General features: G+C 53.6%; 1 protein-coding gene across 1 annotated transcript in view; it reads right to left on the bottom strand.

The window, feature by feature from the left end:
- Window positions 1-16,952, bottom strand: part of CSPG5 (chondroitin sulfate proteoglycan 5) — a 37,656-nt gene that overhangs the window by 8,561 nt on the left and 12,143 nt on the right. The window contains exons 3-4 of the mRNA XM_026652098.1: window positions 11,066-11,254; window positions 3,478-3,550 (exon numbers count right to left, since the gene is read on the bottom strand). Of these exons, the coding sequence (XP_026507883.1) occupies window positions 3,478-3,550; window positions 11,066-11,254 (262 nt within the window). The remainder of the gene's footprint in view (window positions 1-3,477; window positions 3,551-11,065; window positions 11,255-16,952) is intronic.

Below are 16,952 nucleotides of genomic sequence, written 5' to 3'. Positions count from 1 at the left end.
CATGCATTGCAGTTCCCTTCTGTCAATTCTTTTCTCTGCTTCCACAGAAGGGAAAGAAAGCAAACGAAGCAGCTCAAAGCCAGAGCACGGGGTTTGGAGAAGACACCTGGAAGGTGCTGGAACAGGTCTGATCCTTGCGCTCCTTCCTCTCCGCTGAGCCAAACTCCCATTACACAGGAGCAAGCCCATGGGATGCAACAGTGACCAGGAAGGATGCTGATCTGCAGAGCAGTCAGGAGAAGGGGGCCATCTCCTGTGCACAGCTCCTTACCCAGCCAACTTTAGGCAGCTGCTGGACCTGGGAAGCAATGGGTCAGACCAGGGGAGGAGGGGAAGACAGATGGTCCCCCAGCCTCATAGATCCAGATGCCAAATGGCCCATATATTAGTGCTGCTAAGTTTCTCTCGTATTTCTCAAGATGTGGCCAATGTCTTCCACCCTGGAGGGGGGAAATGAATGGTTCTTTCATTTCTCTAGTGGAGCCCTCAGGATCTCTCCTCCCGGCCCCCCGCGAGCCATTCAGCTCAGCGGGTTAGTGCATAGTCCTAAGGACAGGGAGATTAATGGCTACGAACCAAGGAAGGCCAGTTGTGGTGAGAGGAGCGAGAGATAAGGAGAGTTGGGTTCTTGTCCCAACCCTGATACTGGCCTCCTGGCATGACCTTGGGCAAGTCACTTGGCTTCTCTCTCTTTCTGATTTTCCCCCTCTGAAACATAAGGCAATATTATTCCAACTGTGGGGAAGTGTTTTTGAGCTCTAGAGGATAAGTGCAAACCCCCATGGCCTGAAATCTAGCAGTGCTGTTCCAATATCAGCCAGAGGGGACACTGCACTCTCTAGCCTCAAATAGCTGTACTGCACAGTGTTCCTGTGTGCTGTGAATCAAGTGCCGGGATCCACCCCAGAGAGGGCTGCATTTCAGTGGTGGGTGAAGTGATCCATGTATATCCATCCCCTTCTTCTCAGGGGTGCTGTGGGAGTGTGTGCCAAGCGCTTTGAGATCCCCAATGAAGGGAGCTATAGAAGAGTGAGCATCATTCTCTGTCCTACCCAAAGGTCAGGATCGTTAGAAGAGCTAGATTAATCCAGAGGCTTTGGCTTGCGACTCAGTGCTCACTTTCAGGTGTGAGTCAGGGGATGGGAAGAGGAGACCAAGAGATGACAGGTTAGTTTTAGCCCCCAATGGTGGAATTCTCCGCACTCAGGTCCTAACCTTACAACCCCTTCCTACCGAGAGGCAAAGGGGAAGCTCTGGGTGAGCAGCTGACCTGTCCTTGCCCTTAGCTGGGTATGCTCTACAGTTTGCTTCTTTGGCTCCCTTTTTTGACCGGGAGTAAGGAGCTCGGCGGTGCCCCTGGTCAGGCACAGAGAGGAAGCCCAGCCTGTGGAAGATTCAGCAGGGTGCAAACCCACTGGGCCCAGGTGGACAGGCCAAGAGTGGCCTCCTGAGGTAAGACCCCTTTGCTGGGAAATTGGAGGGGGGCATGCAGGATCTCTCAGGCACCCTGCCCTTGGCTGTGTCCCATCTGGCTGCCTCCTGCTCCCATGGTGCTGCGTCAGCACCACTCACTCCTCAAGGCACCCTGCTTGCTCCGAGGGGGCAGAGCGGGCACAGGGACGTGGAGAGGTGAGCTGGGGGCACCGGGGAAATGGGAGAGAGAGGGAGGGAGCCGGAGGGAGGGCAGAAAAAGGGCAGCGGGGAAAAATGCTCCCTGGATTTCAGGGATCAGTGACCCACATCATCCCAGATATGGCGGGGCAGGACCCTGCAATGTCCCATGCATGGTGACACAATGGGTCCCTCAAAATCTTACACTCAGAGGGTCCCACAGTGCCCCACACACAGAGCGTCCCACAATGCCCTGTGGTTGGGGGCACAGTGCCCACAATGCTCCACATTGGGGGTGCTGGGTCCCACAGCATCTCCTGTGTCATGGGTCAGCTCAGCCTCTCCTATTTCAGGGATTTGTGTCGCCCATTTGAGGGCTTGAGACCCCTATATCCATGTACAACACCCAGGGCTCAGAGTCCCCCCCCATGTCCATGCCTTGGGGACTTTGTCCCTTTCTCAGGGTCCACCCCCCACGACGCAGCCAGCGAGGTCCCGAGACATGGGATAGGGGTTTGCACCAGACAGGGCCTCAGAACCTCACAGGCCCCATGGCGCTTTGCTGGAGAGAGTGACACACACAGACACACACACAGACAAGCCACGCTGCCCTGCCATCCAGGCCAGCACAGCACTCCCACGTGAGCATGGACACGACAGAGGGAGGGCAGGGGAAGAAGCCGAAATGAGCGACGGGGGGAGACGCTGACTAGACTGGCTGGCAGCAGCTACGCCACTGAGGGAGGCTGCTTCAGAGTGCGAGGCGCAGGCTGAGCAGGGGGTCCCACTGCAGCAGGGCGAGCTCCCAGAACCTGCGAGGATCAGGGGCCTCGCTCGGTGTCAGAGAACAGGGGTGGGGAAATGGGGATTTCTCCCCACTCCCTCCATCGCTGTTCTGGGTTTGCCCCGAGAGAGGGGCTGCTCTGGGCACCGCCAGTGAGAAGGCGGGAGGGAGAGCCGCACGTTCCACCCAGCGGCTTCACTCGGGCTTACGGCTGCCACCTCTGAGCTACGAAGTACTGGGAGGTCTGGGATGGTCCCAAGCCCACAACACTGGCTGGCTGGCAGTGGGTGCTGAGCACCCTTCCACACTGCCCAGGACAGTCCTGGGAAAACCTCGGCCAGTGGCAGCCCCACTCAGACCCGTGTCTGTGTCAGGATCCCCAGAGTGAGTCCATGGCCCCGGCCCGCGGACATCCCCCCTGGAGCCAGTAACCAGCCCCGGCAAACCCTTTCTGTGCCCCCCAGCAGGGCCCTGAACTCTGCATTCCCTCCCCATGGCCCCTCCATGGGTGCTGGCTCCCTCCTAAGCGTGTGAACCTTGGACATCTTCAGCCCCTGCACTCCCTCTCCTCAGACCTGAAACTGCTCCTGGCTCCCACCCTGTCCTGCCCCGCAGGCTCCTGCCCGGGCTCCATACGCCACCCCAGCTCCTGTCCGGGATTCTGCTGTATCACAAGCGAGCAGGATGCCCGGCACTGCAACACTCGTGGGTGGGGTTACAGTCCATGACATGTTGCCGCGTCCTGCTGGGAGTCACCTACACCTGGGAGTCACCTACACCTCTGCTCCCCTCTGCACTGCTCCCTGGGGCCGGCCTGGGCAGATGGGCCAGGGGTTTCACCACAGCCCCATCCAGTGCCAGCCTATTGGCACCACTAGCCGCAGTGCCCCCGCTCTCTGTGCCACGACTCTGCATGCGCGCGCTGAAGCAGCCCCTGGCCAGCGCAGGCTGTGGGGAGGGGGAGGCGTGCAGAAGGGGGAGACATGAAGAAGACAAGTTACCTGACAGATAATGTTATCATAGTAAGCCAATGCACGGGCATGAGGGGAGAGGTTACATGGGGTGTCGCAAAGTTTCCTTACATTTGGATGGGAGCCCTCGGCAATCGTGGACAGGGAAAAGTTATCGTTGTGGAGCTCGGACGGCGTTCGGTACCTGCCAGCGGGGAGAGGAGACACAAATGGCGAGAGGTCAGCAGCCTGGTGAGCAGTCGTACAGTCAATTGCTTGACCACACTTCGGTTAGGAAATATACCCAAGAGACCAAACAACACACTGATTAGTATGGTACAGGGAAAAGGTTCTACGCGATATGGGCCCCAGAAGAGCCGTCCCATGCAGCGATGTTCCATTCACCCTATGCAGAAGGCAGGCTGCCCAAAGCCACGCCCTGAAACCAGCCTTTCATACCCCACTTGTTTACGCATCCATCATTCAGCTTGCACCGTGTTTGTGCCGGTGAGCCTGGCGTGCCCCATGTATTCCAGACGGGGACGTACCCTAGAAGATCAGGGTTGGAAGGGACCTCAGGAGGTCATCTAGTCCAACCCCCTGCTCAAAACAGAACCAATCCCCAACTAAATCATCCCAGCCAGGGCTTTGTCAAGCCTGACCTTAAAAACCTCTAAGGATGGAGATTCCACCACCTCCCTAGGGAACCCATTCCAGTGCTTCACCACCCTCCTAGTGAAACAGTTTTTCCTAATATCCAATATCCTACTGTCGCGTATGTACGTTCCAGGTGCTAAGGGGGATGAAAGCACCACCAAGGTCTGGGTGGGTTGTTTCCTGTTGTTCTGAAGACATAAGCAGCTGTCCTGAGACTGACAGTTTGCCTATCTAGTCAAGCCAAGGCCTATCTCAGCCAATGCAAAGAGTTATGGGATATTTGGCATCAGTGTTCAGGATTATGACACGGGGCAGGCCAAGTGGGTCTCCCTAAGTACAATATGCTTGGGATATAGATATTGTGGGAAGCATTATTAGGATAATACATACATACGTGCTAGCCAGTGGCTATTAGTCAACAGGCCCCACGAGCTCAGTCAAGACACAGCAAGGAGCACATGCCAAGCCAACAGGGTGACCAGACAGCAAATGTGAAAAATAGGGATGGGGGTGGGGGGTAATAGGAGCCTATATAAGAAAAAGACCCAAAAATCGGGACTGTCCCTATAAAATCGGGACATCTGGTCACCCTACGAGCCAACCGACCCTCCCCTCTAGCACCCAGCTCCCACCCCCTCGTGCCCTGGCCCTCCACCCATCTCATCCTCAGCGCCTTCGCTTCATGCACTCTTGCGAGGACAGAGTGACAGCAGGAGGAGGCGGGACAGCTGGAGATGGGGCCATGCTAGCGCCATCTCCTGGAGTCCCCACATGCTGCCCACGTGGACCTTCGCCACGGTCACACTCACACATACTGGCCTGTACGCACAGCCACACTGGTATGTGCACAAATGCATGCACACTCTCACACATTTATACACACACACACACACAGACACACACACTCGTCCGCACCCTCACCTCTAGTCCCATTTGCACACATTCATTCGCCTGGCACGCTGGTGTGTACACACTCCCAAGCCAGCCTGCACGCCCATATGCTCACCCCCCATCCTACATGAATTTGAACGCATCGCTGCACTCGCGTGCACACACTAGTGGCCCCACACACGCGATGCTGCACGCACAAGTCCAGCGATTAGACCAGATATGCACGTGCATGCACCTATACCTGCTCATGGGCATTGTAACAGGTACACTGGCCCTTTAAGCCCAGAAAGACCCAGAAGAACCTGTTCCAGGCACAATGGAACGAACAATGGCTCAGGAAATGGTGGAAGCTGGAGGAGAGGAAGCAGCCCCAGGGAATTAGTAGTGGGATGGGAAAAACCCAGGACACCGTCCTTTTCTGGGCGCAGGACAGGGTGGCACAGGCCAGCTGGGAGGAGCTCTCCGCAGGAGGGCAGTACATCTGCTGCCTGCCTTCTCCCTCAGAACAGTGGGCGGTGGGCAAAAGGAGGAAGCCGAAAAGGCTGAGCTCTGCCTAGAAAGGGCTAGGTGGGAAGGGTCGCTGTGTGCGGAGCAGACTGGGGCAGAAAGCCAGAGCTGAGTGTGACCCTTCGTGTTGTGCCCTGCGGCTTGTTTTGAATAGTTTCTGGGAGGGGCGCTGTTAGCCCTGAGAAAAACTGCCTGGAGATCTTTAGGGGAAACAGAGGCAGGCTGCTGCAAAACCGCCTCTGGCCACAAGGGGGGCATAACTCAACAGGCAGCTGCCCTGATATAAGCATATGCCCCCCCTACACACACACACTGATGCACACCCTCTCCACACCTGCTATGCCACCCTGCACTAGTGTGCACACACCCCTCTCTCGTGCATGCCTCTCCACGCACGTTCACACAGGTCAGGCGAAGCGGCTGGGGTGATGCTGCTGGACTGACGGTCAGCACCCTTCCCCCTGCCCCCCCGGTGACCTGAGGCCCAGAGGCTGGTGACTGGTGGAATCTGTCCCTCCGGGTTTTCCCCAGAGGCTCCTGGCCCTGGGAACGGACAAAACACCATCTGCTGCTGCCAGGCTAAGAAGCCCCATGCAGAGCAGCAGCTGCTGAGGGCTTTGCAAAGCTCTTTCCCTCACCTCCCCGGAGGAGGGGCGGAAGGGACGCCCGCTTTGTGGCTGTGCATTCAGGCAAGGCCCGGGGCCCGGCTCGTTTGCATTTGTGCCGGCGAATGGGAGAAAAATGCCGCACGCACGTGCTGACACGCAGGCCGGCCCCATGACCCCCAGTCATTCAGCGGGAGAGTCCAAGGCAGTTCCCAGGCTGCACAGAGGGGCAGCCGCTAGGCACCGATCCCGGCAGCTGGGCTTCCTTAGAGCTTGGATTTAGATCTGAAAGGAGCCGCTCCAATTTACAGAGCCTCTTTCATCCCCATGAGAATCCCAAGCCCTGAATGGGCACCAGTCAGCCAGCCAGCTCCCTGCAGTGGGGAGTGGGGATACCGTTCCCCAAGACACCAGGGTCACCCCCACTATGCCACGTCCACTCTGCATCAGGGCCTCATCCAAAAGGGCTGCAGAGGGTGGGTGCATCTAAGCATGGAGCCGAGTGCAGGCTGGCAAGTGTGCATGAGCTCGCACCATACTGCGACTTTGTGGATGGCTTCAGAAACCCAGGGGCCTGCCCATCTCTGCTCCTTAATAACCCTGGGTCCCATTGTGCAGAGGCTGGGGTGAGGCCCCAAGGCTTCCTGGCCAAATTCAAATGGAAGAAATGTAAATCCCGCTCCTCTTAATCTCCTCTTGTGTTGCAAGCTGAGAGGTTTGCTCACAAGACTGGGAGCTAGGAAATCGTGAGGATTAAACCTTGCTCTGAAAATGACCCTCTTCATAGCGTTAGGGTAAATCATGTCCCCTCAATGCCTCAGTTTCCCCATCTGTAAAATGGGAATAATCTTTAACGACCTCAGTGATGGGGGTTACAAAAATGGTTACTCCCTGGGAAGTGCGCTGAAGATGTAAAGAGTGCTAATGAACCACCAAGGATTGTGATTCACTGGATGGAGAACTCTTCACTGCCTGCGCTACACTGTTGTGTCATGTTGCTGTGCGCTGTTAACAGCTACCAGGCGTCACTCCAGAGCTGGCTGCATTTCTGAGAGGGCTGAAGCAATTAACATGTCCTGTGTACTGCAGAGTTTGCTGGGCTCTTCGGGACAAAGAGCTATCGATGTCTAGCCCTGGGGGAATGCGAGAGAAGAGTCTGCATGATCCTGCAGGGTGAACCCACCACAGAGGGAGGGGGCTTAATGAACAGGCAGCAGGGGCTGTGGGGCACCAGCTGGAGCAATGGGATGAAATTAAGAAAGGGGAAAAATGAGGCCGTGTGTTAGGAGAGAGGCGTGGCTAACGAGACTGGGCTGTGGAATCGGCTCCAGGGGGAGAGAGGTGAGCGCCCCATCGCTTGGGACATTCAAACCAGGCAGCGCAAAGCACTTCCTAATAATGACACTAGGCACTTTACAAATATTAATTAACCACTCGTTAGGGAGCCCTCCTGCCTGGCCCCGGGGGATGGGAATCTAGCTGAGCTCGTCCAGTCCATCGCAGGCGGTGGGGGTCCCATGAGCCTTTGCACTCCAGCACTGCGCTGCTTGGGGGTATAAATCAGAGGTCGACAAAGCCAACAGATGGATGCTCACGGGATGAGGGTGACTCCAGCAGCTGGCTCAGTCTGTTCCTCTCCAGTCTCTTCAGGGCAGCGTGTAACATGCGCCTACAGTCTGGGCACGCAAAGGCAAAGCTCAGTTGGGTCTCTCTTGAGGAGCTGGGATGGTTTTGGGAAGGCCGTCTTCCTGCGCTCCAGAACTCACTGAGGCTGGGGAAGTGGTGAGGCTGCCCCATCCCTTTACCCTGCTAACACAAGCTGAGAGTCGCCCCTACGAGATGCATGGCTTGGCACACAGCCCTTTGCCCAAGTGACAAGCAGCAAGCGGCAGTGTGGGCTACAGGTCTGAGCCCAACAACCGGAGTCAAGAACTCCTGGGTTCTAAGCCCAGCGACGACACGAACCGCTGCAGAAGTGTCTTTGCTGCCTTGTGCCTCCATTTCCCCATCTTTAACATTGGGACTCATAGATCTTAAGGTTGGAAGGGCTCATCTTGTCTCATCTCCTGCATAATTTAGACGAGAGAAGTTCAATAACCTCCAACTCCCATGGGGGCCATGAAAATTAATTAGTTAATGTTTATAAAGAATGTTAAATTATTAAAAATGCTGCAGGGTAACAGTGATGAATGACATTTCTAGAAAGCCTTGCAGCCCAAGACTCCAAAGTGCCCACTCACTGAAATGCAGCCACCTCTGGGGTGGGCGGCATCAGCTGATGAACAGCAACACTACCCAACAGCCTGGCACAAGACGTGAAGAATACCTTCTCCACTTAACACTGGAGAGGATTTAGAGAGGCAGAATCTAACTATCCAGACTGGACTCTGACTAGGACACGGGGGGTTATACCCCAACTCATAGCCGCAAATCGTCAGCACCTGTTTCATGGCTCATTCAAAAGATGGCACTTCCCGCAGCACAGCACCCCCTAGCACCAGACAGGGGCATTGCTTCAGTACTAACAGCGGTAAGTGCACCACCTACTAACTCACCCACACCACTGGGGTTTCTCTGGGAGGTTTCCTACCCAGACTCTGCTTGTTGGCAGAGATCTCAGCCTGCTGAGATGGTAACAAGCCCAAGCCAGAGGGAGTCAGAGACACCCCACGACCCCTTAGGATGACCAGACAGCAACTGTGAAAAAATGGGACGGTGGTGGGGGGTAATAGGCACCTATATAAGAAAAAGTCCCCCAAAACAGGACTGTCCCTTTAAAAACGGGACATCTAGTCACCCTACGACCCCTCCTGCCTGATCCCAATGCCCTCCCTGCTGAGGCTGTTCACACTGAGGGGGAAGAGCCTGCTCCTGTGGCGCGCTCGCTGCTATGCATGTCTGGGATTTCACCCGGGAAATTTACTAGCTGACGAGAGTAACAGCGACGGACGAAACTGTTCCAGCTCACCGGCCAGGCAGCCCTCTGCCCAGCACGCCGGCTCCCCACGTAACTCACGGGCTCTGGCAGGGATTCCGCGGGTCTCTGGAGCGTGAAGCTGCGCCGGGCGGGAGCACAATGCTGCGTCTCACGGGGCTGTCCCATTATGCAGCACCACGACCAACCCAGCCACTTCCTCCTGCGCTGTGGGGAATTCTTTGGTGCGTGGATGAATGCATGTTGCATGGGGAAACAGTGCAAGGGCCTACAGCTGGGACTGGGGTTCTGGGGAGTTCCCTACATCCTGCTCTCCTACACCATTCCCAATAGACTCCTGCTGGGACTGGGGCGCTCCCTACACCCTGCTGTGTGACACCGTTGTGATGTTGCACTCCATATGTTTATGGAAATATGCTTATAAGTGTGAATATGATGTAACTGGAACATGCTTTATGCAAAAAGGTCTCTTGTAAGGTATCATTACAAAGCTTATAATCTACTGAGTGTGTCCAACCTATTTGTGTGAATGTATCATTCTTGTATCTGGAGCTAGAAATATAAATAAATAAATTAATGGAGATATCCTATCTCCTAGAACTGGAAAGGACCTTGAAAAGGTCATCGAGTCCAGCCCCCTGCCTTCACTAGCAGGGCCAAGTACGGATTTTGCCCCAGATCCCTAAGTGACCTCCTCAAGGATTGAACTCACACCCCTGGGTTTAGCAGACCAATGCTCAAACCACTGAGCTATCCCTCCCCCTCAGAAAAGTATAACTCTAAAGTCCTATTGTAATTATGCAAAGTGTGGGCCATTAATGGTGGCTTGGAATCTTGATGGCGCCCACCGACTAGGACAATGGTTGTGAATGGGTTTGTTTACCTGCAAGCCTTCCTGTATAGTGATGTGGGTAATGAAGAATGAGGTCTTACAGTGACATGTGGCCATGTCACATGATACTGGAATCCATCTTAAACCTGGTGCTTTTCCATTTAGAAGGAGGGGTGGGGACCCAGAGAGACAAAAGATTCCAGCCTTGGGCCAAAGCTATAAAAGGGGGTGGAACAGAACAAAGGGGGCTGCAGTCATGAGAAATCCCCTAATTACTACCTGAGCTGGAACTAACAAGGACTGTACCAGGGGAAAGGATTGGTCCCAGACTAGGAAGGAGTCTAGTCTGTGAAAGAAGCTTATTGAAACGTCCCTGAGGGTGAGATTTTACCCGTAATCAGTTTCTTAATGTATTAGGCTTACACGCCCTCCGCAGTACCCCCGCTCTGAGTGTCCCCTCCCAGGGGAACCCCCAACCCTCTATCCCCACCTTGCCTCAGTGGCTACTGCCAGCCATTATCTAGCCCCTGCTCACTGGGGCAAACTGCAGTCTGTAAAAGGCCACTCATCATTGGCAAGGGGGGTCAGACCAGCGGCCTCCACCTAACCCCAGGCTACAGCCTCTGCAATCCCAGTACCTGTTTGGCCTTTAGCAAGGCCCGCAGCCTGGGGATTTGCCAGGCTGGAGCTCCCCAGCTCCTCTGGCCTTTCCCCAGCCCTGCTCCGTTCCCGGTACCCTGAGCTCCCAGGCAGCCCGGTCCTTCTCCCTCCAAGGCTGGAGAGAGACTGCCTCAGCGCTTGGCTCACAGCCCTTTTATAGGGCCAGCTGGGCCCTAATTGAGCTGGCCACAGCTGTGGTTGCTACGCCAATCTGCCTAGCTTGGCTGTTTTAACCCCTGTTCTCCAGGAGTGGGGCAGCCCTGGGGGTGGGCAGGCAGTCACTCCCCTTGGATCGCAGGTAGGTGCCCTTCCATTTTTCACTGGCATCCCACGGGCTGGCTGGCATGTGCTCAGGTAACCTCCCACTCCCCATGGGTTAGACAAGTGGATGCTCCTCTCCAGGTTAGCTGCATGTGCCCTCCCGACCAGCATACTCCCTGCAAGCTAGCAGACAGGTCATCTCCTGTGGGGCCCCAGGTGGGCACGGTACAAGCTGATTAACACATGGACCCTCTCCTGTGAGCTGCCAGCTGGGTTCCTTCCCACTACCTCCCGCATCCTGCCAGCCCCCTCCCTGTGGGCTCTCTCTGTGCCCTCCCCACCGGGCCCCTGCCCGCTCCCCAGGCCGCTCACTTGGTCTTGCGCAGCTTGTTGTTCTCAGTCTTGAGCAGGTAGAGCTTCTTGGCAAAGAAGACGGTCATCATGAAGAGCAGCAGGACCACGAGTGCCGCCGAGCCCACGGCCACGCACATCACCTGGAAGTCGGTGATGATGGACTCGCAGCGAATTCCCTTGTGCCAGATGTAATCCTGGGTGTTGCACCTGCAACGGGACCCGTCCCACCAGTTAGGGGCCAGCTCAGCAAACGCCACCCAGAAACCGAGCTAGCAGGACACGCCGAGAGCTGGCTCAGCCTAGCGGGGGTGGGTAGGAAAGGGGTTTGCAGGATAAGAGAGGGGAAGTCAAAGCCAATACCGCGGGGGGGGCTGCCTAGGCACGAGGTCTGAGCAGGAGGGGAGAATCCATCAGCCCACAGCACCCAGGGAGACGGAGACAAGCAGCTGAAGGATTTACAGGCCAGACGACGTGTCTGGCTGGGCTAAGCACAGAGATTACAAGAGGCTGAAGGCTGTGAACACCGAGGAGGGCGAGGGATTCTTCAGGGTGCTCCACGGGGGCCTCCCCAGGAGGAAATAGGATTACACCAAGAAAAGGGGAACCCAGGCTGAGTAACAGGAAATGGTTCCTAGCGGTGGGGCGGATGCCTGCGAAAGTGTTGCCTAGGGCAGGGGAGACGCCTTTACGTAGCCCCTAAGCCCAGCTCCGAGGTGATGCATGGTGGGGGGAGTCATGTGCCCACCCCATTTAACTGCTTGGCTTGGACCGAGCATGCTCACAGACTGAGCATGCTCAGTAACATCTGCTGAAGCCACTGCCCTCACTCTGCTCTTACTTATGCCCCTACACACACAATCCATAGGTACAGGGTGTCTCTGGACCAGCTTGCTCCAACTCAGGTGCCTAAAGTCAGGCTTATCCCGCCACGGTTCGGTCCCTGAAGGAAAGCTGATCACTGGAGTCAATGGAGGCTCTGGCCGCCAAACCCATGTGCCTGGGTCTGGATGAAAATGCCTCACTTGACCAACATCCAAGTCTGAGAACTGTTGGCTGAAGTCTCCTGGGGCGGGAGAATTTCCTTGTGAGTCGCTGATGTGCCGCACCTCCAGACAACTAACACAACGATCAATGCAATAAACCTCAGCGTACAGCTCGGCGGCCTAGCGGCTTTCATGCCCAATGGATCCCAGACAGCATTGCAGGGTCAACCCATACACAGCCGGGGGGCTACAAGCAAGGGATTTGGAAAATGAGGCCATGAGGTACCGAGAGGCTGTTCTAGATGGCCTGAGCTGCAAAGGAGAAGGCTCGGGAATGGTACGAGCTGGTACTAGATGGACAGACGGGGCAGAGAGGGGACGTCAATGAAATCAGCTGGAGCAAGTCCTTGGAAGGATGTAGAATCAAGGAGGGCAAGGTGGAGCCGGGCCCTGGAATAAACAGGAGGCCAACGCGGAGGAATTTAGTGATAATAAATAAAACTGTACCCTCCTCTAGCACCCTGCGAGGATCTCACAGCACCTTACAAACCTGCAGGAACTGAGCTCGCAGCCTCAACCCCCGTGAGATTGTGGCACCCTCACTGCACACAGAGGAAACGAGGCACAGAGAAGTTGCATGGCTTGCCCCAGGGCACACAGCGAGCCTGTGCCAAAGCCTGGCAGAGAACTCAGACAGTCCTACTTCCCCTGGAGAGGGGCCGGGGCAGTGCTCTTATGTACGTGCTTGCTGCACACGCCGGAGCCCAACAAGCTGGGAAAGCTGTGAGGAGCAGGGACAAAAGGGAGGTCTGGGACAAGAGAGCGAGCACAACACTGGAGAATGGACTGCAGGGGGCGCTCCTGCACCAGCCAAGAGAGATGCTCTAGGGCTGGGGGGCTCAGAGTGCAGGAGGGGGCTCCAGGCTGGGGCAGGGAGTTGGGGTGCGGGCTTGGGGGTGGGGATGAGGGGTTTGGGGTGCAGGAGGATCCTCCGGGCTGGGAGGGGGATCAGGGCTGGGGCGTGGCAGGAGGTCAGGGGTGCAGGCTCCAGGCGGCGCTTTCCTCAAGCAGGTCCCGGAAACAGCAGCATGTCCCCCATCTGGCTCCTACGCGGAGGCGCGGCCAGACGGCTCTGCACAGAGCCACGGCACGCGTGGAGTGGGGCAAGTCCCCGACCCAGCTAGGAGCTTGAGGGCCGGATTAAAAGGTCTGACGGGCCGGACGCAGCCCGTAGTTTGCCCACCCCTGCTCTAGGGGCCCCAGTAGGTCTCTTCCATTTCTAGCTTCTCCCCTAGGATCCAGTGGCCCAGCAGAAGAGATGTAGGTTCAGATAGGGGAGAACTGAGGTGTGAACCTTAATGAGGCGTCGGCCGAGCAGGCAGGAGGATGGGCTGTCTGAGCGCTTCTGGTGCTGTACCAGCAGGAGGCTGTACTGGGCTGTCACAGGGGCAGCTGGCTCCATGCTCACCAGCTCTGTGCCCAACGTCTCCAGTGATCTCAAGCCCTGGCTGGCCCAAGCCCTTGGCTGCCTCATAGGTTACCTTTGAGAAAGCCAGTCAGTCGCTAGAGCTGGTCAGGTCTCCTTGGGGCATGGGGAAGGCAGCATATCCAGGGACAACACGAACTCTCCCCATCTAAGGTGCACCCCCCAGAATCCCGGCAGCGATGGGTGGGAATTTCTGCCCTGATTCCTTTGGGCCCCGCTGACTGGTGAACGAGAAATGTCTAACAGCACAGGAACATCATGCCGCCCAGGGGCTGTGGTGAGGGGCTCAGCCAGGACACCAGACTGCTCGCATGTAAAATTAAAAAGGTCACAAAGGAATTTTTAAACTAAGGGCTGGGAAAAGCCAACAGGTGCCTAGGAGCACACGGTTCGGACAGAGACATCCCTTGGGGAGGATCTATTAATGGGGATTCCCTGTATCCTAGTAAAGAGAAGAGGATGGAAGTTGATAAAGTGCAGGTAGCAACTGAAGAGAAACAGTCGACGAAAGAGAGTCCTATTCGATTACATCACGGGAAGGCAGCCCACCAAATATTGATACACTTCATAAGTGCTTGTAGAAGACTAAATACTAAAATGGGCGAACTAGAGTGCCTGGCATTAAATGAGGTTATTGATGTAACAGGCATCACAGAAACTTGGTGGAATGATAATCAATGGGACATGGGAACACCAGGGTACACAATATATAGGAACTACGGCACTATGTGTTAAAGAAAGAATAGAGTAAAATATAGTAAAAATCTTAACTGAATCAAACTGTACCATAGAATCTCTATGAAAAGAAATTCCATGTTTGAATAATAAGAATATAGCAGTAGGAATATACCACCGACCACCTGACTAGGATGGTGATTAGGAAATGCTCAGGGAGGTCAGAGAGGCTACAAAAACAGAAATCTGAATAATAATGGGGGGTTCCAACTGCACCCCATGTTGACTGGGTACATGTCACCTCAGGACAGGATGCAGAGATAAAATTTCTAGACACCATTAATGACTGCTTCTTGGAGCTAGTCCTGGAACCCACCAGGGGAGAGCCAGTTCTTGATTTAATCCTAAGTGGCGCATAGGATCTGATCCAAGGGGTGATGATAACTGAACCACTCAGTAACAGTGACCATAATGTAATTAAATGTAACATCCTTATACGTTAAATCATCCTTAATTCAATTTCCCCTTATTTGGGGAAAATACCAAAGAAACCCGCCACAGTCGCATTTAACTTCAAAAAGGGGAACTGCACAAAAATGAGGACGCTCGTTAAATGAAAATTAAAAGGAACAGTCACAAGAGTAAAATGCCTGCAAGCTGCATGGAAATGTTTTAAAAACACCATAATAGAGGCTCAAACGAAATGTGTACCAAAATTAAAAAAAAATAGGAGGACCAAAAAAATGCCACCATGGCTAAGCGACAGAGAAAAAGAGGTGACGAGAGACAAAAAGACATCCTTTAAAAATTGGATGTCAAATCCTAGTGAGAAAAATAGAAAAGAGCACAAACTCTGGCAAGTCAAGTGTAAAAGAACAATCTGGCAGGGCAAAAAAAAAAATTTGAAGAGCAACTAGCAAAAGACACAAAAACTAACTGCCAAAAAAAAAAAATTAAGTATATCAGAAGCAGGAAGCCTGCCAAACGATCTGTGGGGCCCCTGGACACTCAAGGTGCTAAAGGAGCACTCAAGGAAGACAAGGCCGCTGTATAGACACAAAATGAATTCTTTGCATCGGTTTTCACTGCAGAGGATGTGAGGGAGATTTCCTTATCTGAGCCATTCTATTTAGGTGACAAATCTGAGGACTATCCCAGATTGAGGAGTCAATAGAGGAGATTTTGGAACAAATTGATAAATTAGGTCACCAGGAACAGATGGTATTCACCCAAGGGTTCTGAAGGAACTCAACTATGAAATTGCAGAACGACTAACGATGGTATGCCCTATTGCTTAAATCAGCTTCTGTATTGGATGACTGGAGGATAGCTAATGTGACGCCGAGTTTTAAAACAAGCTCCAGAGGTGATCCTGGCAATTACAGGCTGATAAGCCTAACTTCAGTACCAAACAAATTGGCTGAAACTAGTATCAGACACATAGATGAACATGATACGTTGAGGAAGAGTCAACATTGTTTTCATAAAGGGAAATCATGCCTCACCAATCTATTGGAATTTTTGGAGGGGGTAAACAAACACGTGGACAAGGGGGATCCAGTGGATATAGTGTACTTGACCTTTAGAAAGCCTTTGACAAGGCCCCTCATCAAAGGCTCTTAAGCAAAGTAAGGAGTCATGGGGAAAGAGGGAAGGTCCTCTCATGAATAAATAACTAGTTAAAAGATAGGAAACAAAGGGCAGGAATAAATGGTCAGTTATAAATGGAGAGAGGTAAATAGTGGTGTCCCCCAGGGGTCTGTACTGGGACCAATGCTGTTCAACATACTCATAAATGATCTGGAAAAAGGGGTAAACAGTGAGGTGGCAAAATTTGCGGATGATACAAAATTACTCTAGATAGTTAAGTCCAAAGCTGACTGCAAAGAGTTACAAAGGGATCTCACAAAACTGGGTGATTTGGCAAGAAAATGGCAGATGAAATTCAATGTTGATAAATGCAAAGTAATGCACATTGGAAAATATAATCCCAACTATACATATAAAATGATGGGGTCTAAATTAGCCGTTAGCATTCAACAAAGAGATCTTGGAGTCATTGTGGATAGTTCTCTGAAAACATCTGCTCAGTGTGCTGCGGTAGTCAAAAAAAGCGAACAGAATGTTAGGAACCATTAGGAAAGGGATAGATAATAAGACAGAAAATATAATGCCCCTATACAAATTCATGGTACGCCCACACTTTGAATACTGCATGCAGTTCTGGTCTCCCCACCTCAAAAAAGACCATATTAGAACTGGACAAAGGACAGAGAAGGGCAACAGAAATTATTAGGGGTATGGAACAGCTTCCATGTGAAGAGAGATTAAAAAGACTGGGACTGTTCACCGTAAAAAAGGAGACGACTAAGGGGGGATATGACAGAGATCTATACAATCATGCATGTTGTGAAGAAAGTGACTAAGCAAGTGTTATTTAACCCTTCGCATAACACCAGAACCAGGGATCACCCAATGAAACTAATAGGCAGCAAGTTTAAAACAAACAAGAGGAAGTATTTCCTCACACAAAGCACAGTCACCCTGTGGAACTCGATGCCAGGGCATGTTGTGAAGGCCAAAAGTAGAACAAGGTTCAAAAAAGAACTAGATAAATTCATGGAGGACAGGTCCATCAATGGCTATTAGTCAAGATGGTCAGAGATGGAACCCCATGCTCTGGGTGCCTCTAAACCTCTGACTGCCAGAAGCCGGGAGTGGGTGACAGAGGAGGGATCCCTCAATAATTGCCCTGTTCTGT

This window comes from Terrapene carolina, unplaced genomic scaffold (genome assembly GCF_002925995.2).
Source record: "Terrapene carolina triunguis isolate 2854851 unplaced genomic scaffold, T_m_triunguis-2.0 Scaffold111, whole genome shotgun sequence".
Classification (NCBI taxonomy): domain Eukaryota; kingdom Metazoa; phylum Chordata; order Testudines; family Emydidae; genus Terrapene; species Terrapene triunguis.
Note: the sequence above shows the minus strand (reverse complement) of the source record. Positions and strands in the feature narration are given on the sequence as shown.